General features: G+C 39.3%; 2 protein-coding genes across 14 annotated transcripts in view; both read left to right on the forward strand.

Annotated features, from left to right (window-relative positions):
* The window catches only part of SLC35A3 (solute carrier family 35 member A3), a 21395-nt gene extending 15462 nt beyond the window's left edge, over positions 1-5933 (forward strand). For 5 of the 8 annotated variants that reach the window (XM_071750918.1, XM_071750920.1, XM_071750922.1 and 2 more), the window contains one exon: positions 1777-2839. In XM_071750918.1, coding sequence (XP_071607019.1) covers positions 1777-1867 — 91 coding nt within the window. In that variant the 3' untranslated portion in view covers positions 1868-2839. Of the gene's footprint in view, positions 1-305; positions 1729-1776 lie in introns of those variants that run through there. The other 3 variants (XM_071750923.1, XM_071750917.1, XM_071750919.1) reach the window with 2 other exon arrangements.
* On the forward strand, positions 4349-23427 carry MFSD14A (major facilitator superfamily domain containing 14A). 6 transcript variants are annotated; one of them, XM_071750899.1, is made up of 14 exons: positions 4349-4467; positions 6081-6110; positions 7946-8019; positions 14509-14604; positions 15702-15764; positions 16357-16484; positions 17524-17638; positions 18663-18881; positions 19160-19273; positions 19689-19760; positions 20194-20306; positions 20567-20664; positions 21292-21455; positions 22096-23427. In XM_071750899.1, the coding sequence occupies exons 5-14, from the start codon at positions 15738-15740 to the stop codon at positions 22300-22302; spliced, it is 1257 nt and encodes a 418-aa protein (XP_071607000.1). In that variant the 5' UTR covers positions 4349-4467; positions 6081-6110; positions 7946-8019; positions 14509-14604; positions 15702-15737; the 3' UTR covers positions 22303-23427. The 6 variants fall into 6 exon arrangements, with proteins under 6 accessions (XP_071607000.1, XP_071606996.1, XP_071606995.1 ...); XM_071750895.1 differs by lacking the exon at positions 4349-4467 and having other exon boundaries at positions 5992-6110; XM_071750896.1 differs by lacking the exons at positions 4349-4467; positions 6081-6110; positions 7946-8019 and adding exons at positions 9930-10186; positions 11202-11321.
* The last annotated feature ends 94 nt before the right edge of the window (positions 23428-23521 follow it).

Consider the following 23521-nt stretch of genomic DNA (forward strand, 5'->3'; position numbering starts at 1 on the left):
GGTTGAAAATGTAATGCTTACCAGATCTAATTGCAAAAATAAATAAATTAGTAAACAAACCAGTCCTAACCCACTTTTAGAATGTTTAGATAAAGCTTGCTTGTAAAAGTTTAATTTCATTGCATAATTTTTTCACTGTAGTTGGCAAGGGTGAATTTTCAGTAAGATACAGCCTCTCATAGGTCAGGTGTAATGAATTTCAGCTCTTGGTTTTTGACAGACCTCTCTCTTGCAAGCTCAGTGTTTTAGTTCACTGTCCCTTTCTCTTCTTTTCCTCCTTACCCAATCTCTCCCTCTCTGTTCAGCACCTGTTTCGGTTTTTGCCGAGTGCAGCCCTCTGGGCAGTGTTTGCCTTGAGCTGCGCTTGGCTCTGTTCTTTGGACCAGCCTCCCCCCTGCTGGCCGTTCTGAACAAGACCGTGACAAAGGGGTTGCTTGTCTCCTCCTTCCTCTGTGTCCTACAAGCCTACAGATAGATCTTCCATAAGCTTCCTCATGGCAAGAGGAGTTATGGCTGAGCAATGAGAATTATAATAATCTTTTGACTGTCCAGGTTTTAATTCAAAAAGTAATATTTGAGATGCTAGCAGGAGTTTATTTAAGCATTCAAAAGTGGAAGTAGAACAACTATTCTGGCTTAAAAAGTGCAAGGCATTTAAGTTATAAGTAGCCTACACTTGCCCCATTAAACAAATCTGGGAAAATGTGTAAGAGTTTTTCTGTGCTCAAATGGAGAATTAATAAGTAACTTACCAGCTTCTGCAAACATGGTCAAAATGGAAGTTATGGTAAATAATTAAGTGATAGGGAGCAAACTAGTAGCATGTAGAACTTGAAGCCATCTCATTTAATAAAACTTGATTAACTTGAGTTAATAAAACAATCTTTAGTACCCTGCTTATGGCAGCTAAATTTATCTGAACTTAAAATGAGTAATTGTTTCTCTCACTTCAACAAACATTTTTGATTGGGATAATAGATGTAAAGTACTTAAGTGCTTCAATGTGGTGCAATGGATCATGTCCAGAAATAGGCTAACTGTATTCTCTGAAGGATTATCATGCCATGTGCCACAGTTTGTTTAGCGTTGGGTTCAGAAAATCAAGTTGTCAGCATTGTCATGTCTTTATGACAAGGTCCTTTTCTAAAATGTGTACCAATTGTCTGTTGGCTTTGAATATTTTGTTTCAGACTTGTAACTATCAAAACAACCCAAAAGGCCCATCTGTCACAGTACAAAATATGCCTTCATTATCTTTTCCTTACATAAGTCTTTATGTATTTGCCAAAAATCAGATTATACTGACTTGCAGGCTGGTTCTTGGGCAACGGTAATTTGTTTTGACATAAGCTTTGAACCTCAAAGCAAACACAACTCCAACAACATGCTGTAGGTAAGATGTTAAAAGTCCTTCTTTGCTTTCTGCTTGCATTTTGCACAGAGCCTTGGGCAAAGGAGGAAAAAAAAATTGGTCTGATTATTTTTGACAATTTTTCCACGAAAGTATAATTTTAATTTTGACAATATGTTGATAGAACGATACATTACTTTGTGGATGTAAGTTGCTTATTTCAGCTTTTTCCTGCATCCTTCTGTAATAAATACATGCAAGCTATTTTGTTCTTTATAAACCAGAAAAATGTAATGCACATTATTTTGTTCCCACAGGAAAAAAATGCTCTTTTTTTTGATTGCGTTACATAAATAAAACTGCATTGACTAAAATGAGCTAACTTTTTTTTTTTTTTTTTTTTTTTCCATCCTTATTCTACTCAGTGTCTTTTTCTTTGGAGCCATCCTTGTAATAGCAGCTACTTTCCTATACGGTTATGATCCCAAACCTGCAGGAAATCCTATTAAGGCATAGCAGACTTCCTCATCAAACTGCTTCTCAAGATCATGCACTGAGGGCCTTGCTAACAATGGCATGTGGAAGGTGTCATTTTGTACTGCAAGGAGAGGATTTCTCCCCTGAATCTATTGGAAAAAAAATGGTTATGAGTAGTTTTGAACGGTCAGATGGGTTGAAGGTGAATGCTGATACTGCCTGTAACTGATGGGGGGAGGGGAAAAAAAGAATGCCCAGTGCAACTTGCTAATAAAAACTTGAAAGGAACAAAAAGTTTCCAAGAAACTGCAATTAGGAATGTTTACAGCTTTGACTGGGATTGCATCAAAAGAATTTACTGTACTGACTGCTGCAGAAATGTCCTATGCACTCTTTGAAAGAGCACATGACAACATTGTCAGATTGTATGTTTTTGCAATTTGGCTATATTTAATCTTAGAAAATATGTTTTTAACTGTTTGTCTATTTACATGAAATAAGCTGAATATGCATTGTAGTTCCAAAGGGATGGTTTAATTAGGTGTTCCTTATTAAAACTGTGAAGATTGAAGTATGATTGAAAAACACTCTGACATCAAATATTTTTATATTTTTAGAAGGCTGATTTAATAAGAGAAATCTGTTCTTAAATCATAATATTATAACTCTGTTCTTTATATAGAAACATAGTAAGAATGTTAACATTCTCACCTAAGTACACAAAGGGAGAAATTCAGAGTGAAAGCTGGGAATCTTTGTTGATACACCAGCCTTCATCAGGTTAGCCTGTCTGTTCCATGAGATGCAATAACTCTGTGAACACAGGCTGGAGGTTACTGCACTAACCTGTTATTAAGAGTAAGGTTATGCTGGAGTGCTTGCCCAGATGTAATGTTCATTCTTTTTATTGATTATAAATCAACTTCTTCATAGAACCTTTAAAATCTTTTTAATGCATTAAATATTCTCTGGGTATTTTTTTTTAACCACAAAAAAAAAAAAAAAGAAAAAGTGCCCATAGTACACATTTTAAATGAAATATTTTTTCTCCTGTAACAGCTCCATCTGGGGCTATTATGCTGTATCATCTATCTACTGTACTTTATTTACAGAGATGTTTTTTACACAAGAGGTGTTTACACATTAACTCTCCAAGGCTTTTTCAGTGCATTTCTATGTAATGGCTTAAGTAGAGATTTCATTATTATTATTATTATTATTATTATTGTTGTTATTATTATTACTGCTTTTTTCTGGGAGTCCTTGAGTCAGCAGACCAAAATGGGTTCTTTAGAGATATTCCATCTAGTAGTGGAATTTAACAGAAATCACAATGAAAAAAATAATTAATTGTGCAATAGGTAAATACAAAAGCATACTGTTCTTCTGTTTTAAACAAACAGAAAAAGCCAACCAAAACTTCTCAAAGAAACCTAGATGAAATTAGAACTTAAATCAATTAGACTGTTATGAACACTTCACTTGTTGAAGTCTTTGCATATAACCAGAAACACACAAAAAATAATGCCAGGGCTAATAAAGAAAAAAAGATGTCTTTAAAAAATGCTTGTTTTCAGCAGGCCTGTTCACCATTGATATTAATATAGAGTGACTTCATATCTGTGTTACACTTGTAAAGGGATACATTTATACAGAAACGTATCAGTAGTCCCTTACCTGTATAATGGCAAGTGGTAAAAGTGTATGGTTTTGGTTTTTCCCTAACTTGTGTGCTTTCTCATTTCTGGCTTGTCCTAATGACCATGTTGTGAAGAAAGAGGTGTTTTTAAATGTTTCCCAGAGTACCTCATCCTCTTTTTCACATTTTAGTGGTGCATTGACAAGGAGCTTCTTTAAGAGTACTCAGATTTTTTTTTAATGAAATGTTGTAAAAGGGAAAGGAAAAATTCCACTTACTCCAGCCAAAGACAAACAGCGTTTTCCGTCTGTTGGCAGTTGTGTGGATTATCAGCTTTTTGTTTGCTTATGGTACCAGAGTGACACATTAAAGAAATTTCAGAGTTATGCCAAGAGCTCGCTGAGCTTTGTGAACTCTGAATGCTGCCTGGTTGTCAAAGCTCTCGCATACTACCCTAACCTGGCATTCTGTGTTGATATTAAACCTTTTACCAATAGCACTAAATGTGGTAAAATCTTTGAAGAATGACATCCAGTCATTTCATCACTGAAATACAACGTGAGGTAAGATGTGTGCCCAGAACACTGCTCGCAGCGTAGCGCAGCACAGACTGGGAAGTGACCGTGGCTCTGAAATGATCTGAGAAGTGTTGGTAGTAACATCTGTGCTGGAGCTGGGTCTACACAATACTTTTAATTTCATTAATGAAAGTGGGAGTGTTCAGGTGGTAGAATTGGTTACTCCCTTGAGGAATTCCTCAAAAATGAGTACGTTGAGGAAGAACACTTTAAAGCCGGTTGCACAGGAAAAGACAAAATAGGACAAATAATCACCACATTGTGGGAGTTATCTTACATTAACCCAGTTTTATTGTTTCAGAAGCATCTCTCATTATTTGTTGAGAAGCATCAATGTACATGAAAACAGTAATATGTGCTCTTTGGTTTAGAATACAGCTTTGGAAAACAATGTATAAAGGAGCAGAAATTCCTGTCTGCAGGTCAGTGACTCCTCACATTAAATTTTCCAGTAGAAGGATAGATCTCTCCATACACTGCTTGCTGTAAAAGAAGCAGGAATTTGCATTTTGAGTTGTGTTTCCTCAGCACTTTACAGACTAAGGACAGACTTGTCTGAGGCCCCTGTAAGCTGAAACATGTTATTCTGTACAGAGGGAAGACAGCATATGTTTCCTGAGAACTGAAAGGTTCTGTGGAGGGTTTATTGACTTCTATAACCCTTGCAATCTGAGACCATATGCACATTTTCTCATTGTGAAACTTTTGTATCTGGATTTTGAGATACAAAAAAAACCCCAAAAAAACACACACACAAAAAAAAACCCAACCGATTTTAAGTCAATAACTCATTAATTAACCAAAGAAGCTTAGCTAGCAGAGAGCATTGGGAAGCAGGGAATAGTGTGCTTTGCGTTTGCCCTAAAAGCAGTCTGTAGGAGTCTTAACTTTCAAGAAATAAATCTTGTCTTTCTAGACTATTTTTCTGACTTTTAGACAATGAATTTGTTAGTTTAGCTGTATATTTAGGAGGCTAACCTATACTTAGAAGAATTTTATTTAAATATTTATAAAGTTATAGCTAGGTATTTATTTGCAATAACTTGAATTATGTGATTTATTTTTTTTAAGACCTATATAATGAAAGTACTAGTATTTATTGAAATTTGGTAGTTTTATTTGAGAATCTCTGGGAAACATGATAAATGGTCACATAACAATAAATGTAGAACTATTTGAAAGTAAAATCAGCAGTTCAGTAGTGGAAAATCTTGAGTCTAATAAGATACTTTTCTTTAAACATTGTATTTCTGTGCTGTCCACAAGTGCCCAATTGTATTTTTTTCTCAAATAATTCAGATAATTTTATATTCAATTTTGTTTTAGACAAACTACAGGAAAACTTCCCATTTTGTTTGCTTTAATAATGGGTAGATTAATGTTCTAGATCCAGCTTCTGCAAGATAACACCTTGGGGTTTCTACTGCAACTTTTTAGAAACTAGTGTTATTTTTCCTCAAAAAAAATTCTTATTTTGGTAGCATACACTTGCATTTCAGATACTCGTCCAGTCCTCTCACAGATTTTTAGAGGTATGCAACTGTTTTGTGTTTCTAACTTTTTTAATGGCTGTAATTCAAAAGACTGTAAGAGATTTTGTTCGATTGTTTTAAAATTGATATATGAAATGCTGCATTTCTTCTGTTTTTCACTGTCACTAACTTTTATATTTTAATATATTTCCTTATGATTCATGCTTATTCTGTTGTACTTAAGCCATCATTTTCCAGATACAAAGTTGTTGCCCATTTCCTTCTGTTGACAGTGTTTCTTGCTGAATGCTGTGTGTGAGGAAGGTTATTTACTGTTTTCTTGTCTGAAACCCATGTTTTGTATGAATGAGATATTAGAAAATATTAAAGTTGTTTTTTGTGTACTGGAAAGCTAATGCTCATCTATAACATAGTATTATACCATATAGGTGGTAGTGTATTATTACCTGTGGTATTCAGTTACTATAAGAAAGTCCAAGAAGTCTTTATTTGCCTTTGTTTTCATTATTTTGTTCATTTTTATTGCTCATTATTTTCCACAGGAAGTTGCTAAAGAGTTCTACTTCTTCCAGGTAAGCTCATTATATGTTTTTAGATATCTTTTAGATATGTTTTTAGATAAGATAGTTTTACTGAAAAAAAGGCAGGGGGAAATGCAGCTAAATTAGTGGGATTAATTAGATTATATCTTCTGCTCTGGTTGCTGTGAATCCAAATTTGTGTTCAGTTGAATTTATAACTTTCTAATTATTTCATGCTAGGTGAATTTGCAACTCCTTTTAGAAGGAAAAATATCTGTCCTGAGGTGCTGTTCAATGTTCATTCTTGATTGTCTGCTGCACATTTGCATCCAAGGGAAGACAAGACATTTTAACTCTTGCCTTCTATCTTCCATCATTGTTCTGACTGTAATTAGCTGTATCCATTCATTAGCTCAGTAAACATTGCTTATATGATAAGCCTGTGTTTACGTTTGCTGCCATGAGTAACAGTTTTAGATTTTTTTTAAGTTTGTCTTTAGTGTCAGTGCATTTTAAATTTCATTTTAAATATGAGCCCAAATATTGAACATATATTCAATCATCATAGCAAAATTTTAAGGTGGTCTTAGGAATTTTTTATATGTTAATGTTGATGTTTATGTGTGCTTACACTTGAATACATTTCTAATATGTGGTGTTTCCAGGAAGATTGGGAACAGTTTTGGGTTTTTTTTGATATAACATTGCTGAATCATGGAATGCATCTTCCATTATCTAATGCAGTCTTTTATAAATCCATATTGAAGTAAAATGCTATTTTTTTCTACATGTAAATAATGCCATTATAGTAATAAATTGCTTAAAATTAAGCACTGGCTTTATTAAGAATATGATGTAAAACTGTTTGAGAGCTTTGTAAATGAAGAGGCTTGCCTTATGCATATTTTAGCAGAAATAAAACAGTGTTTCAATTAACAATTGCTGGTTTAGAACATAGTTTTTGGCATAATTTTATAGAAACTTCAGACAGTGTACATGCAGCTTTTAACATCAGCTTTTATCATACAGTTTACTGGATTTTGCCAGAAATTTAGTCTTGGCTGAGATACACTTCTTTTTGATCACTGTATCGTGGCTTCCTGTGAACCACTTTCCAGCAGTGGTCTTGTGACTGTCTGCACACTTCCAGCCTGAAAATTCTCATCTCCTTGTTCAAGACTTTGGTTCCTGAACTGGAGGTGGTGGGGTGTACCTGGTTATCAAGTACCAAATTGTATAGCATGGAATTGTAAAACACTGTAATCCTGTGTAGAAGAGTTTTGCCACAAGTTACCAGGAGGCAGCTGGTTATTCAGTTGCTTTCCTTCCCCCAGATTTAAATATTTAATTTTGATAGTAGTGGAAAGTAATACACAATATACCCTCTAGAATGCAGCACAATCAGTTCAGTCCTGTTAGAATTTAGAATCTGAGGTTTTGTATGGCTATAATTTACAGTACATCAAAGACCTGAAGAGTTCACAAACACATATATAGTGAATAATGTGTCCCTGCCGTTTCCAGAGATGTATATAATAAAATCAGGTCGTTTCACCAGCTGTGCACCAATGATGTTCATTTCTATCCATTCCCTTTGTCAGTTCCACTCTGACCTTAATCATCATACACAGCATAATTCAAATTGAAGTTTTTAGGCCATTAGGTAACAGAAATTATTAATCAACTAACTAAAGGAGCATACATACATACATACATGGGATGCAGGCCATAGGGTTCTCTTTCACTTTGGCCTGAAAGCAATCCATAGGAGTCTTAACTGAAACCACATAGTACTAGCAGGTAGTATTATGCATTTGCTTTGTGTAGAAGCCTAAACACTACAGGTGTTTAAGATGTAACAGACAATTTTTGTTTCTCTTCTTCAGGAGATTTAGTGTTTGTCAGGAATTTGTCTCTCAATTAAGTAATGTCAGAGCGGATTATGTCAGAACTTATTTAGGTAAGTGGAATTTGATATTTGAAAACATGTAGTTGGGTGAAATTCATTAGAGTAGAAGCAAGTTATGTCTCTCTAGAGTTTATTCTAAAGTTAGGAATTCCTACTTGAATCATCTGCTCAGCCTACATGAGCAAATTTTATATTTAAGATGCAATTATTTTGAGATAATGACATCAATGGCAATACTTGGTATAATATAAAGGTGTGAATGGAAAATCAGCTGTTCAGTCAGTTTAGTTACAAAATGTCTTTGCTGAGAGTTAGTTGTTAACTTTTTTTTTAACTGAGTTCCTCACCTGTCAAGAACATGTCTGGATGACACTTCCACCAGTACTTAATAGCAGTCACTCCAAGGAGTAGACTCAAAAGCATATCACAATTGCAGGACCCCTCTGCTTTTCAAATAGAAGGGGTGAGAAACCCTGGAACATACTGCATTAGTCACATACTTGCCATAACTAATGTAAACTTGTAACAAATTATTGATAATAGCAATGGCTGCAAACATCCTATTTCCCCTATGTGTAGCCTGGTAGATCCACATTAGTATCGTGACCTAGAGGCTGCTTGTCTTTGTGTCTCACTGTGAGAGCAGAGTAGATCCATTGAGCTGAGCAGAGCTGTGCCTAACAAAATACATGTTCATTAGAAGCTGCCAAGACAAGACCCATGCTTTGTCTTAAGGCTGATGGTTTAACTTAAGCTCACACAGTGGCGAGTGATTTACACCCTTTTGTTACCACAGTGGTGTGGGTGCTGTAAGGGAGCTGTACAGGTGTGTACTGTGCAGGTCTCTGCTCTGGGTGGGGATTGGTAGAAGCCTCTGTATAGGCAGAGAAGATGTGCAGCTGAAGTTTGGGGGAAAACAGGGATGCTGCAGGAGCTGGAGAGACAGGGATATATAGCAAGAGGACTGGAAGATGGGAGGGCTGAGTAAAGAGCACAAAGACAAGACTGGAGAGCTGTGTCAGGGACCATGAACGTAGTAATAGCACTGAATGTGGACAGGTGCTGACTGGTTTAGTGCTGCCAGATATTAGCAGTGATGGAAATGAACTTGTAAACCATAGAATATTCGATAATAACCTTTCTAAAATATTTTGTTCACTGATGGGTATAATCCGTTGGGAGCTCCAGCCATTGTATTACTTGCAGGCCGTGGTACATCAGAACCCGAGATGGCCTGCCCATATGAACTTGTTAAAGCTTTCCTAAACTACATTTAAAACTGAGGAGTAAGAAAGCAGAGTGTCGCTAAGTTGCATTTTTAAGGTGGAGTCTATGTGCAGTTACGTGCTTTGGCCTTAGAAACGTATTTTAAGGCCTAGCAGGTAAATCCAGTAGGAACTGCCTGGTTGTGCCTCTGTTTCCCAGGCCTCTCGGGCCAGCTCCGGGAGTGAGGACAGGGCTGGGACACGATCCCTCAGCTGGAGGCAGCTGGAGGACAGGTGCCTGCGGCGGTGTCTGAGGACACGGGTCCTCTGAGGGGCGGAAAGGCCGCGGTCATCCCGGTGGTAGGCGAACCGCCTCCAGCAGTACCGGGGGTCGGTGTGCCGGCAGATGGAGGTTGTTCATCCAGAGGCAGCACTGGAGGGGCGGCTCCGGGCACCGAGTGCGGCACTGCCGCACCGAGCTCGTTGCCAGGGGCACTGCCTGCGTCGCCTGCCGGCGAACCGCACGGCTTCTGGCAGCAGTTTCGCCTCTTTTATTCTTTTTCTTTTTTGTTGTTGTTGTTATTTGTTTTACACGTATCGCATTTTTCCAGCCCTGACCGTTCACTCTGGGACAGCCGCCGAGGCGGCCGAGCCGGTGCTGGGGACGGGGCGGGCCCGGGGGCAGAGCGGGCGCTGGGGGGCGGGGCGTCCTGCGCACGTGACCAGAGGTCGACCAATGGGGCGATCGCGTGATGCGCGGCGGCAGCGCCCGGTAGTGGTTGGCCAAGATGGCGCCGGGTGTGTGAGCAGTGGCGGCAACGAGGGGAGGGGAGGCGTAGGCCCGGCTGCTGGGGAGGGTCCGCTGCTGCCCCCGCTCCTCCTCCCCTTCCCCTTCCCCCCCCCCCCCGGGGCTGTAGGATGGTAAAATGACGCAGGGGGGGAAGAAGAAGAAACGCGCTGTGAACCGCAGTATCATGCTGGCCAAGAAAATCATCATTAAGGACGGCGGGACGGTGAGGCCGGGCGGGGCCAGGGGGCGGCTGTGAGAGCGGGCGGGGATGTGGGCGAGATGGCGGCGGAGACCCGGGTCCCGCGGCGTTGCGGAGGGCTGGCAGTGGTCGGGCAGGGGGCCGTGGCAGGTGCGGCCGGGCCTGGTGCGGGGCTGGGGTCGGTGGTCCGGTGCTGGGCCTCGATCAGCCGCTGCTGGCGGCGTGCGAGCGGGACGGCTGTGGCAGCGGGGCTGAGCTTGGTGGTGAGGGTTCAGCTGCCTTTATGGTGAGGGTTGGGCCAGCCCCCACAGCGCTGTTCCGGCATTCCGGGCTCGTTTCCTTGAGGCAGGCACCGAGAAACACCTGTAAAGGTGTCGCGCCAGTTCAGGCTTCTTCGTGAGTGCTCTTTCTGAGCGAGGGCCGATTTTTAGGACTCGGGGGCAACCCTGCAAAGCTGTGCCGTCCCGGGGGTTAGGCACAGGTAACTATCACTTAACGTTAGCCCGAGATCGTGCGGTACGTGTCTAAACCTAACGTTACATTAAAAAGTATTTAAAGGAATGTCTGCAGGAGGCAGAGGTGTCAGGGCGGCAGCTGTGCCATGGGCAGGCCCGGCCCTGCCGGCAGTGGGGCGCTGCGGGGGGCGGTGGGGATGCAGCGCTGCCGGGGTGCGGAGCCCACCTGCCGGATCGCCCATCGCCATCGCTGCAGCCTCCCGGCCCCCCTGCTTCCTTAGTCTGAGAAAGAATAGGCCAGCGAGTGGGACAAACTGTTTGCGTCAAAGTCTTGTGGAAAGGCTTCCTGGAAGAAATGTTTTGCAGTTCCCTCCCACTGCCTTGCTTCCTCCTAAATACACACATTTTAAAAAGAAAGGAAGTTGTTAAATGTTTCGGGGCTGTTGGAGCTTTTTTTTTTTTTTTTTAACAGCTGGAGAAGCATTGCTTCCAATGTATCCTTGCCCCTGGAATTTTTCCACAGTGTAATACTGTGTAGCTTTGATTACACCCTTCTAAATACAGTATCACTATTTCATATAAAGAGACATCTGGACATATTGGTGGTCCTCCAGTTAGTCTTTTGGAACAAAAATGGAGGAGACATATCTGAGTCACTATAGCTGTTCATCCAGCTGGTGGCCACCCATCTGGATTACTTGGTGGTAAGAAGAAAGAGTAATTCCAGTGATGGATGTCGATGTTCTCCAGGACATGTTTTCCTGATCTTTGTAAAGATAGAAATGCATAAGATTACCTTCAACACATGTTAAATTTTGAAAATATTTTAGAATGAGTAATAGAAACAGAGTAAACGTTGTTATTCATGGGACATGGTGCTCCCAAAGATTACCCTCTGCAGTGATCTTTGATTAAAATACAATGTACTTCCAAATATCTTTATCTCTCAATTCTAACTTCCTTTTGCCAAAAGAGGAGAAAGGATATTATAATAACTGCATTCGGTGTCTCTCACCAGTTTCAAAACAGAGTGCAAACTTGCATGAGTTCCGTGTATTTTCAGTTGTTTATAAAGGAGTGGGAAAATGGACCATAACTATTAGATGAAGGCCTGTAGATTTTTGTTGGATAACAGAAATACCAGCTTGTGATATTTTATTTCTTTAAATATATGGTTTGAGAATTTATTTGTTTTAAATACATGTTTAAGGCTATAAAATCTGGTGTAACAGTATTCTTTATGCTGACAGGAAAAACTTTATGCTTGGATTTTTTAATAAGGTTTGCTGAATTAGCCTCTGCTCAATTAATTAGCCTCTGTGCTCAGTCTCATTAAATTCTTTGCTTACCCAGCAGGCCATGTGACATTATGGGATACAGGTAAATGAAAATAGCCCACGTCTCCAACTTGCAAACCAACTGGCAAATCAAGCACCAAAGTGAACTGTTTGCAGCCTGATTGGTTTATTTTTAAATGACATCAAAGAAAACTGTGTGACTCTTTTACTGGCAAGAATATATAGCTGTTTATTGAGGCAGTTTCACAGGCAAAAAGTTTACTGATAAGGAACTTCTGTCAATTTAATTTATTGTCACTTATAATCACTGGTTCTGCTACGGGGAAAAAAAAAAAAATAAGCACAAGGGAGAAAACAGCCATTGCCACTGCAAAGCCTCTCCTCCCACCACAGGTTATACCGTGTCCCTTTGGCAAGTTGGTGGGTGGTGTAGTAGTACCAGTGGAGTGGTTTCAGCACTGTTTAATTTTGCCTTCCTTTATAAACAGTTGGAATTAATCTTATGCAAGATTATGCATTTTTGAAGCAGGCGTGAAATGAGTTGGGAGGTGCATGCCTGTGCAGTGCTAGGGAGAATTAGAGCTCAGGACTTCATTTTCTTTTCCAGGAGAACAGCAGCTATCATCTAGTTGCTTAGATAGTTACTCTGTTACCAGGTGTGTGTTGTTAAGGCTTCCTGGCATATGCCCTGCCATGACTGTCAGTACACAGTGTTTGGTTAAAGACATTTTTTCTCTAGCTAAGGAAAGGAATATTCTTAGAGCACTGGTTTGTGCCACAGATTTTGCCAAACATGAATATGCAGTGCTCTGGCTCTGTGGCTGTAGAGAAGGGTTGCTGTTACTCTGATTGGAACATCTTGGTCCCAGGTTGTTCACACAAAGGCTCCGTATCATTTATCTTCAGGTGTAAAGCCTTCTGATTTGGTTGCAGTTAGGCTGTTACCTTACATTACACTACATGAGCCAGGTTGCAAAGCATAGCAGGGTGGGTTTATAATGATGCCTGTGAAAAGTGAGTATTAGCAACAAGAAAGCAAAGATGTTTAACCCTAGTGATCTAAATGCCACTTCTGTTTGTCAGTGTAATGGAAGCATCTGATCAGGTTGTTTACAGCTGGATTACATGGCAGAGGGCAGCAGTCACCTGCTTGTATGCCTCTGAATTTGCCAACAATTTAGCTGTGCAGAACAGCCACTGGTTTCCTTCTGCTATTTTGGTTTGTCCATGTGATCCCTGAGTAGCTGCCCAGAACTGGACAAGGGCAGTGTAGAGACAGATTGCTGTTGAGCTTGTGTTTGCTATATGTGAGCAGAATGGAGGTGCTTTTGAGCCCTGGTGCTTGGAGGGATAGGGTGTGTGACTCCTACCTCACCATCTTTTTTACCATGGGGGGTCACAAGCTGGTAACCTGACAGGAATCTGGAAACTGTAAGACTGAAGCTGATTTTCTGTACGAGACTGAGATAGTTACTTACGGTTTGTGCAGAACTGGATAAGTTTTTAATCCAAAACTCAAAGAGTTGTGGGTGGAGAGGGCGAGAAATTGTGGGAAGTGAAGATAATTATAGCCACTTTCTGTATCTATAAAGACTGTTATTTTACCACCTTAAGAGAACAGGCTGAAAAGATAGCAGGAATATGTGTATGGTATGGCTGTATCTACTGAAGAGGACTTAGAAAAAGAAAATAAACCAGTGCTAAGCTACTGTTGTAGCTCACCATTTACATATTGATATGGTTACTTTTGAAAATTATAATCTTTTCCAGCAGTAGGAGTAAATGGACAGTGTGTTTTTCTGTATTTATTTCCTTCATTTGTTCAGAAACCTTTTTTTATTTTTTTCTGTGGTGGAAATACTGGAATCTGGAAAGAAAAGATGAAGATTCCACAGCCTCACTGGCAGCCTGTATTTCCTGCCACTGACATGTCTGAGAAGAGTTTGGGTGTGTCATCTTTGCCCCCTCACATCAGCTCTCTAAAGATAAAATCTCATTGATAAAATCCCCCTAAAACTTATTAAGAAGCAGCTGAGGACCTTCTCCTGCTTGTGTGTGCTCAGTATAAGTGCTTGGTGTGACCAAATCAGTGCCACTCTTGTTAGTAACTCACCTTCACACAAAGCTGTGAAAGCAGATGTAAAGGCAGCACTTCTAAGCTTAAAGAATGCATATGAGATTTCTGATGAGTTATTCATAATGCCTGCATGTGAAAATAGTTAGTGCACTGTTTCCTCAATTTGCAAATGATGAGCTGTGGCATGTTGTTTGACAGGGTATGTTTAAGGGTGTATGAGATGAGCAGGTTGTCCCTCCCATGCACTTTTTGTTCTCCTCAAAAGCTACTTCTGGCTATACCAAATAGTAGAAGAAGCTCTGTCTGCTGCAGAGACCAGCCAGGATGTTAGCAAGAAAGGGATAAAAAGGGAATTTCACTCAGGACCAGTTAGATTAAGTAACTATATTCCAGTGTTTTGAGTTCTGTTTAATTTCTTAATTTCTGTTTAATTTCTGTTTATAGTGTTCAGATGCATTCTCATGACTTTGATAGACTGTTAGATGTTTTAGTCACCTGGTTTTTCTCTTGTTTTAGCCTCAAGGAATAGGTTCACCTAGTGTCTACCATGCTGTTATAGTGATCTTCTTGGAGTTTTTTGCTTGGGGACTCTTGACAGCACCTACTCTGGTGGTAAGTTACATGCTTAAGCTTTTTCTTCCTATATGACCAGGCAATTACTGCAAAGACATTGAACATCTTCTGAATTCAATGAAAGCTCTAAATTATTGAGCTGGTCTGTTGTGCAAGTGAAAACTTTTGTATTTTTATGTGGAATCTGGAATTTTAAATTATTTCACTGAAGCAGTGTAATGAAGCAGCATAGGTGTCTGTGTATTAACACTCAAGCTTACATGTGAGTATTTTCTGATTTGAAACCACTAAGACAGTAATGAAATCATCTTTCAAAATGCTACAAAGAGTTGGCACATGACAAAAATAAACTTGAAATTTGGCAAAATTATGCAAACTTGTGTGTGTAAGTAGAGAGATCTTTGCTGACCTGGCTGTGCTTTAAATAGAAGCTTCAGAGCACAGGCCCTGTTCCACCTGTCAAAGCTTCCCTATTATTAGTGACGCAGTCATACAACCTGTTTGTACCAAATTATTTTCTAATGTAGTTGGTTGCTTTCCATTTGGAATTAATCTTTGAGAGTGACACATGCTTACAAATTAAAAGGAGCAAGATCTCCAAGCAGTCTCCACCTAAAACTCAGTCTTGGTGCAGCTCTGTAAGCTGATGTTAACCCTGCACAGTCTCTTGGATATAAACTGCCCATTGGTCACTGGGTGGAATCTCTCTCACCTAACACAAGTTTGACTGAGAGAGGCACAATTTCAACCTTCATATCTAGGCTTTGGTCACCAAATTGAGAGGTGTTGTGTCTGTCCCCAGCCCCGTGCGGATGACACATCAGTATGTGGAGAGTCTGATCTGAAATAATTTATTAGGTTCTCTGTGATTGGTTAAGATTTTAGCCTCTGAAGATGACATGAATCCTTCCCAAAGTGTTAAGAGAACTGAAGCCTCTATCCAGTAAAGCTAAAATCACAAAGTACTTTCCATGTAAATTAAAGATTAAAAAGATTACTTGTGGTGTGTCTTTTTCTATACTTTATGATAATATAAAACTACTTCGGGTGTGCTGCTGTAGAAGTTGGATGCACCACAAGCAATATTTATAGTTAATAACATTGTGTAAATGACAGTGTTTTTATTCCTTCTCCAGGTTTTGCATGAAACCTTCCCAAAACATACATTTCTAATGAATGGTCTAATTCAAGGAGTAAAGGTAAGGTGGTGAAAGTTAATCACACATGTAATATAAAGTGAGTGGAGGGAGGAATATAGAATTGTCTGCCAATTAAGAGATATTAAAGAGAGTTTTTTTAATACAGCATTCACAGTATAAATGACAGAGGGGAATAAATTATTGCTAAAAAAGCAAGTAGGCATCATTTTACTTTTGGTAAGACACTGCTTGGTCTGTGTCTGCTGTTTATGTTCAGCAAATAAAAGGGTGGTTGGCTAATCCCAAATGACACGCATGGTGTTAAAATTTGACAGTTTTTTACTGGGAGCTTGTTGCTCCAGTAGGGTATTTTCAATTACGTATGTTTATGTGGATTGTAAATATATAAAATGATAAAACACAGCTCATAAAAATGCTAGTATGACTGTATCATATGCATTTTTAATTTTGTGTAGCTCTGAGGTAATAAATCTCAGATTTTATGTAACTAGACATAGAAGGTCAGTATAATGCTTGACCTTATTGCCTTTGAGGCATTGCCCAGCCTGCTGTGAGATTGTGGTATCATCACCTATCACTTCTCTTAACTGCTTAGTTCTAACCAACAATGTTGGGGTTTTTTTTCATTTAGGGCTTATTATCATTCCTCAGTGCCCCACTCATAGGTGCCCTGTCTGATGTGTGGGGACGAAAGTCCTTCTTGCTGCTAACAGTATTTTTCACCTGTGCACCAATACCACTAATGAAGATCAGCCCATGGTTAGTAAATTTTTTCACACTAGATGTGCTGTTTCTTGTCAAGGTTGCTGTATAGTGCTTGTGTTTGTAGCTTTGTTGATAAAGTTTGTGCTCAGTGGAAGGTTGAGGCTTCTGTATTACTTCAGTGCAAAGTTGGGAGAATGGAGTCCTGCTGGAGTAGCTGCCATGAGGCCAAATGCCTTGGTCAGAATTTTCAGAGCTGCTGCTGTAGGCCCCACTTCCTAGCTCAGCACATTTGCAAAAGGTATTAAGAGTGATAAACTGTGGAAGTCTTTTATTGTGGCCATTTTACACAAAAACTAACCGACTATGCAGAAATTAAAGCCTTACCTAATGGTAGCTAGTGCATGAAGTAACCATTTGTAACCTAAAATGTTGCTGCAGTTTTATGTTTTGTTTCTCAGATTTTAAAACCCACCAGCTTTCACCCTGTCTGCAAGTTAGTCAGCTCTCAACTGGCACATACCTTCCCCAAGTTAGAACTCTCAGTATTGTCATACTACCCACGTGCTGTACCTGAGGGTGTAGCTGAAATTACACAAACTGCACTGAGGCAGGGCAGAGCCAGCTGTTCAGGTAGCTCCTTGAGCCTTTTCAGTTTTCTCTTGGGTCACACAGATTGTTCACAAGTTCTTCGTCCCTTTTCTGCGAAGTAGCTTGTTTCTAAGTGTAGATTAATGTTTCAAAGGATGAGTGCCAGTGTCCATAGCATAAAGATAAGGCTAATCTTGAGACCTCACAGTGACCAGATTCTCAAAATACTGAAGTTCCTCATTTGCTTGCATCATAGGCACCCAAAGTTAGTACAGCACCTCGTTTCCTAGAACTACTTAATCACGGCAGCTTTTTGCAGACGTTGTTTATCTTAGTGTACATGGTGTGCTAGAAGCATTATTCAGCTGTATTGAGACATTCACATTGGCATTCCCCAAGTTTGTTGGTATTTGTCAGGAAAAGTTGGACAAGATGATTTGTTGTTGAACTGTACTTGTTTATTGAGAATTTCTGTTTCCATGTCAATTTTTCATAATGTTCCTAGGTGGTACTTCGCTGTTATCTCCGTCTCAGGAGTTTTTGCAGTGACGTTTTCTGTGGTTTTTGCATATGTAGCAGATATAACCCAAGAACATGAAAGAAGCATGGCCTATGGTTTGGTATGTATTTTTTTGGCTCTGTTCCTGTGGTATCCTGTACTAAATACTTCAGTAGGGAAAAAAGTAGGGAAAGCTTTTCAAAACTGTATGTTTCTTTGGCAAGTGTATTTCAGTTGGGAGAAAGGTTTTTCTGCTTCAGTGTTCCTGTCATCTGGTCCTGTCTCTCTCTTGAATAGTCTGCATCCAAGTGAAACAAAATATGTCTGTCTTAAAAGCTGTTTTTCAGGTCTCTGTCTTAACAATTACTGTCAGTTTTAGTGGTAGGGGCTTTAGTTATTCCTCCATTTGTTTCTTGTTTCATTGAAGCTGTTATTTCTGGATAATTTGTGAACTCCTGTTGTATGGTATCTTTACTCCTGTGTGTCTCCAGTCGCACAGCCACGCTTCAGAACAGATGGAGCTGAGTGACTTGCCTGTCTTAAGGTCTTACCACTCATCTCCTGATAGCCTGCCAGATCTCAGGAGCCTCCACAGCCCTGTGCATTACGGGTTAGCAGAATTAATTGTTGCATCTAAGTTACAGAATCCATTACCACATTCAGGAGGAAGAGCTAAAACCAGAAAGCAGTTTTCAGTTAACCAGCTGGCCCTGCTGTGAAAGGCAGGAAGGACTTTGTCGTATTCTCACAGATGCACGGAGAATGGAACTGTTTAGTTTAGTTTCTGAAGCTCTGTTGTACTGAGCTGGATTAATCAGGATACAACATGCTCTTTTTCTTAAAAGACAATTATGTATTTTACTAATACAAAGATTAAATACAGCTCATCACTTCCCAGAGATATCAGCAGATAATGTAAAGTTAACTAAACCTAATTATGTTGGTACATGCAATAATGAGCCTCGCATTGCTGTCCAGTTATTAAAAAAGTGTTTTTCTAGAAAACATTTGGCTGTCTGAAATACAAAGCTGCTACCACATAGTCACAGGACTGAAATGATTGGGTTCTGAACACGAGGAAAAGTGGGCAATAATGCTGTTGTCGTGTGTCATTGAAAATCTTAACCAGCTGCTGTTTGTTCCAGGTTTCGGCAACTTTCGCGGCAAGTTTAGTTACCAGCCCTGCTATTGGTGCCTATCTTGGTCGAGTCTATGGAGACAGCTTGGTGGTGGTCCTGGCCACAGCAATAGCCTTGTTAGACATTTGTTTTATTCTTGTTGCTGTACCAGAATCGCTGCCAGAGAAGATGAGGCCAGCATCCTGGGGAGCACCCATTTCATGGGAGCAGGCTGACCCTTTTGCAGTAAGCTATTTAAATATGGAATATTTTATTTGTAAATGCTGAGCTTTTGAGAGAAGAGACTAAATTTACTACCTTTCAAACCTGAAAAACAAAGCCCCTGTTTTTTAAATTCAACCTTGCTTCGCTGCTAATGCTTTTGCCAGCAATCCTGCTAAACATGCAATGTTGTGGTGGTAGCACATGGCTTCAGTAACTGACATGCTTTTCAGCATCAGGCTAGGTGTACTTTCCTGAAGATAAAGAGTAAATGTTTTATAATTACTTTTTTCTTGCCATAGTCACTGAAGAAAGTTGGCCAGGACTCGATTGTGCTGCTCATCTGCATAACAGTCTTTCTTTCCTACCTCCCTGAGGCAGGGCAATATTCCAGCTTCTTCCTATACCTCAGACAGGTAACAACATTTTGATATGGATTTGAACAAAAGTAAATTTAAATTAAAGTTTTCAGTATTTCTTAATTAATACAGAACCTACAGATATCTGTTATAATTTAAAAGCTTCCAGGGGCTTATTTAAGTCCTCTTGCTGTTGTGGTTTTGTCTCTTTTTAGACAGAGGTGAATGAGGGGTGATGAATTTCTTAGGCTTCATGATTATTTGCATTATTCTTGTACTACAATGTTCACTGTTAAGTTTTATTTTTTTAGGGAACCATTTACTTGTTTTCTACTAAAGCCTTTTATTTTTGACCACTTGCTTGATTTAATGAAAAATACTGGTCTTCTGCCTTGTGAGTTTTCCCAGTGATCTTTGTGACATTGTGATACACTGTTTACAGTAAATAATCAAATTACCATTTTTTATACAGATAATGGGATTTTCATCTGAAAGCGTTGCAGCATTTATAGCAGTTCTTGGGATTCTTTCCATTATTGCACAGGTGAGTTACTGCTGCGTTTCATTGACTGTTGACTTTGAAAGAGCTGAGGACTGTGGAGAGCTTCCCCAGCACTTGGGTTCTAGAGGTGTGACCTTTTCTGTAGCTGTTTTTTTAAGTGTCTAACAACTGACCCTCACTGTAACGCAGATAAAAAAACAGCTTGCCAGACAGAGGTTGGTTTAATAAGTGTTGGGAAAACTTGAATCCTTTGTGCACCAAAGAAGGGGTGATGGTTCTGCTAAATTATTGCTCATTTTTTCAGTACAGGCTCCTGAATATTTGGCAAATATTCAGGCAAATATGCAAATACGCTTTTCAAGAATTTTACTTGGCTTTTAAAAATTTATTTATTTATGTGCATGTATTTAACAGGTAGAATAAAATGTTCTTTTTCTTAATTTTTTTTTTTTTGCTTTATTTCTCTCTCTATCAGACAATAGTTTTGAGTTTACTTATGCGGTCCATTGGGAACAAAAATACCATCCTACTGGGCCTAGGGTTTCAAATACTACAGCTTGCATGGTATGGCTTTGGATCAGAACCATGGTACGTAAATTTCATTTTAATAGCTGGCATTTTTCTGCATTTCATCCTTTACCCAAAGGAGACGCTTGTGTGTGTGTGTGTGTGTGTGTCTGTCTGTCTGTCTGTCTGTGTGTGTGTGTGTGTGTGTATGTGTGTCTGTGTGTGTGTGTGTGTGTGTGTGTGTGTGTGTGTCTGTGTCTGTGTGTGTGTGTGTGTGTGTGTGCTCCAAGCACAGCAGCTGTCTGTGCAGAGCAGATCCTTTGAGGCTGTGTTTTTTGCAGGATGATGTGGGCAGCTGGGGCTGTTGCAGCCATGTCCAGTATTACTTTCCCAGCTGTAAGCGCATTGGTTTCACGAACTGCTGATGCTGACCAACAGGGTAGGTTTTAGTCCTGATACCTTAAATTCTAGTGAAATTCTAGTGAAAGAATGCTCTCAGGGGTCACCGCAGCGCTGGGTCAGTCTTGGGCTGCAAATCTTGGCACAGAAGCAGCCCTGAGTATAGGTCACAAAATGTTAAAATCCCAGTTACTTGGAAGTTGTCAGACAGGAATATTTTTTCCCTCTGAGCCAGAAGGATGTGATATGCAACAGGTCCCCACGGTAGTAAAATACTTAGCAAACTTAATGTGCTGCTTGTTATTCCTGATTTCTGACAGAAATTTGCTTAGTTGTCCAGGTTGCATGCAGTGCTTTCTCTCCTGTGTGAGACTGATAGCAAGGTTAGTGTATGTATACTGGGCTCTGAGTGACCAAAGCATGGTAATTGCTCCTCTGTGCCTATAGAGAGATGGAAGAAACACAAATATACTATAATGACAATTTTTTGGTATTTCTTTTTTATTGCTGTCCTTAGTGCAACACCATTTTAGAGATGCTTTTCTACTTGCTTTAGTTACAAGGTGAAGTGAACCAATTCTTAGTGATCTGCTGCTGAGTCTATTAAAAATTGTTAATGATGCATGTATGAATACAGTTAGGTAACTGTGTGGTTTACTTTTCTCAGGTGTTGTTCAAGGGATGATAACAGGAATTCGAGGACTGTGTAATGGTTTGGGACCAGCACTTTATGGCTTTATATTCTATATATTTCACGTTGAACTGAATGAACTCCCCATGCCTGAATCGCCATCAGGAGGTAGTGTGGTCACACAGTACCATTTACAACAGGTATTCTTCTTAATTAAATAAAAAAACCCAACACATTAATTAGAAAAGGACCATGTGCTCACTGGTTTTTAATAAGATACTGTATTACATTTTGTTATACTAACTGTAAATGAAGCATGTGAAAAGAGTTTCTGATATCACTCACAGGAGGAGGGTCATTGATCTGTTGCTTTAATCAGCTGCTATGATTTAGTTTAACTTTCAGAGAGATACAGCCAGACTCATTAGACAAGGGATGGCCCTGGTAAAGAGGGAAAGATGGATGGACTAACTACTGTTTCTTGCTCTTATATCCCTGACATTGTATTTTATCTTTCACATGCTGATTTTGTTGTCATCTAGTCTTAATACAAGCTCTGTATTATTTTTAGTTCTTAATACTAATTTGTTGAAGAAGCTCAGGAGCAAGAACTTAGACTAGAAAAGAAACTGGGCGCACACTGATAGGAACCATGTACTCCCTCTCCTAGCTCTTAGGATGCAATATTCTTCCCACATTTCTTCTAGAAGACTCCAGTCAGGGACAAAGACTGTCTTGTCGAATGTAGCAGAAGTTCTTTCCACTCTTGAAATTTGTGGTACAGTCTGCTAATATGTGTCTAAAGGTTCATTAATACTTTGGTGTTAATGCTTTTTTCAGAATTCTATCATTCCTGGACCCCCATTCTTGTTTGGAGCCTGCTCTGTGCTGCTGGCACTACTTGTTGCCTTGTTCATTCCTGAACATACAAACCTAAACGTACGATCCAGCAACTGGAAGAAACACTGTGGCAGCCATGGCCACCCCCACAGTCCACAAGCTCCTGGTGAAGCTAAAGAACCATTACTGCAAGATACAAATGTATGACAAAGATCGGGAAGATCTTTTAGACTTTTTTTTTCAGCAGCAGTTTGGGATACACATTCCATGAAACATCCAATTTCTTAAGGTAACCTTAAGAAACAGCTTTCTGCATGAAATTTATAGTAATGTTACAAAAAAAAAAAAAAAGTTTCTCCAAAGATGTTGCCATTGAGTTCATAATTTGCTTTTCAAAACCAACTGTCACTTACTCCTCTCTCGACATGAAATACTGTTAAAAGTAAACCTTACCTTCTAGTTCAGAGTCAGAATGGAGACCAGGCATGAGCATGTGTCATTCTCTTTCCTTAAGGTGGTGAGCTTTAATTCTAGTCATGCTGAGTCTCAATGAGACATAGTAGCCATCTGTGTGGACCCATTCATTTTAATGTTGTAAAATCTTGGGTCAGATGATTCAAAGCCTTAATGTAAATGTACTTGAGTAGGGAGAAGGTGAATTGGTATAATTTATTTAAGAAGTTGTATGGCAGGTTTTTTTTAAGTTTGTACTGATATAAAGATCACATGAGCACGCTTGCTGAACAGTAAAAGTTATTTTTATGTAAGTGCATTTACTCTTTCTATTTTTGAATAAACGGTAGTATCAAACACTTGTTTAAATATTAAGTGGGTGTTTTGAGCCTACAAATTTTCGTACTGGCTCCAAAACTCTGCTTTCCTAAGTACCGTTTATTATACCACTATATTTCTGATGTTTGCGTAATCATAAAGGACCTCAAAACTTGAATACACAGAGACTGAAATATAAGCTGATAGCCTTGAACATGTCCGTACGCTATATCGTGGCCTTTGAGGACTGTCACAAAATAACCCTTTTGCATTACAGAGCTAATGTTTTAGTCCTAAATTTTCAGGATCCTTAGTACAGAAGAGAGCTTTATACAATTACTGATGTGAATTTCTCTAAAAGTGTATATTTTTGTGTCCAGTTGTATTATTTAAGTGTTCCTTTGTATAAATTTGTGTATAAAGTATTGTATAGGTTTAAAATGTTTCCATCTTGTGGTTATTGCTTAATGCTTTTTTACCTTCAAACATTTACCATGGTTGACCAAGAGCAGGAAAAAATTATGTAAATATACTGGTAATAAAGTTGAATATTTTAATGAATTTTTAAATAATTACGTCTCTTAAAACCTTAATTGAGGTTCTGTAGTGTATGTGTTACACATCAGCAGGTGAGGAAAAAAAAGCTGGAGTAGAG

The sequence above is a fragment of the Heliangelus exortis genome, chromosome 8 (assembly GCF_036169615.1).
Source record: "Heliangelus exortis chromosome 8, bHelExo1.hap1, whole genome shotgun sequence".
Lineage (NCBI taxonomy): Eukaryota > Metazoa > Chordata > Aves > Apodiformes > Trochilidae > Heliangelus > Heliangelus exortis.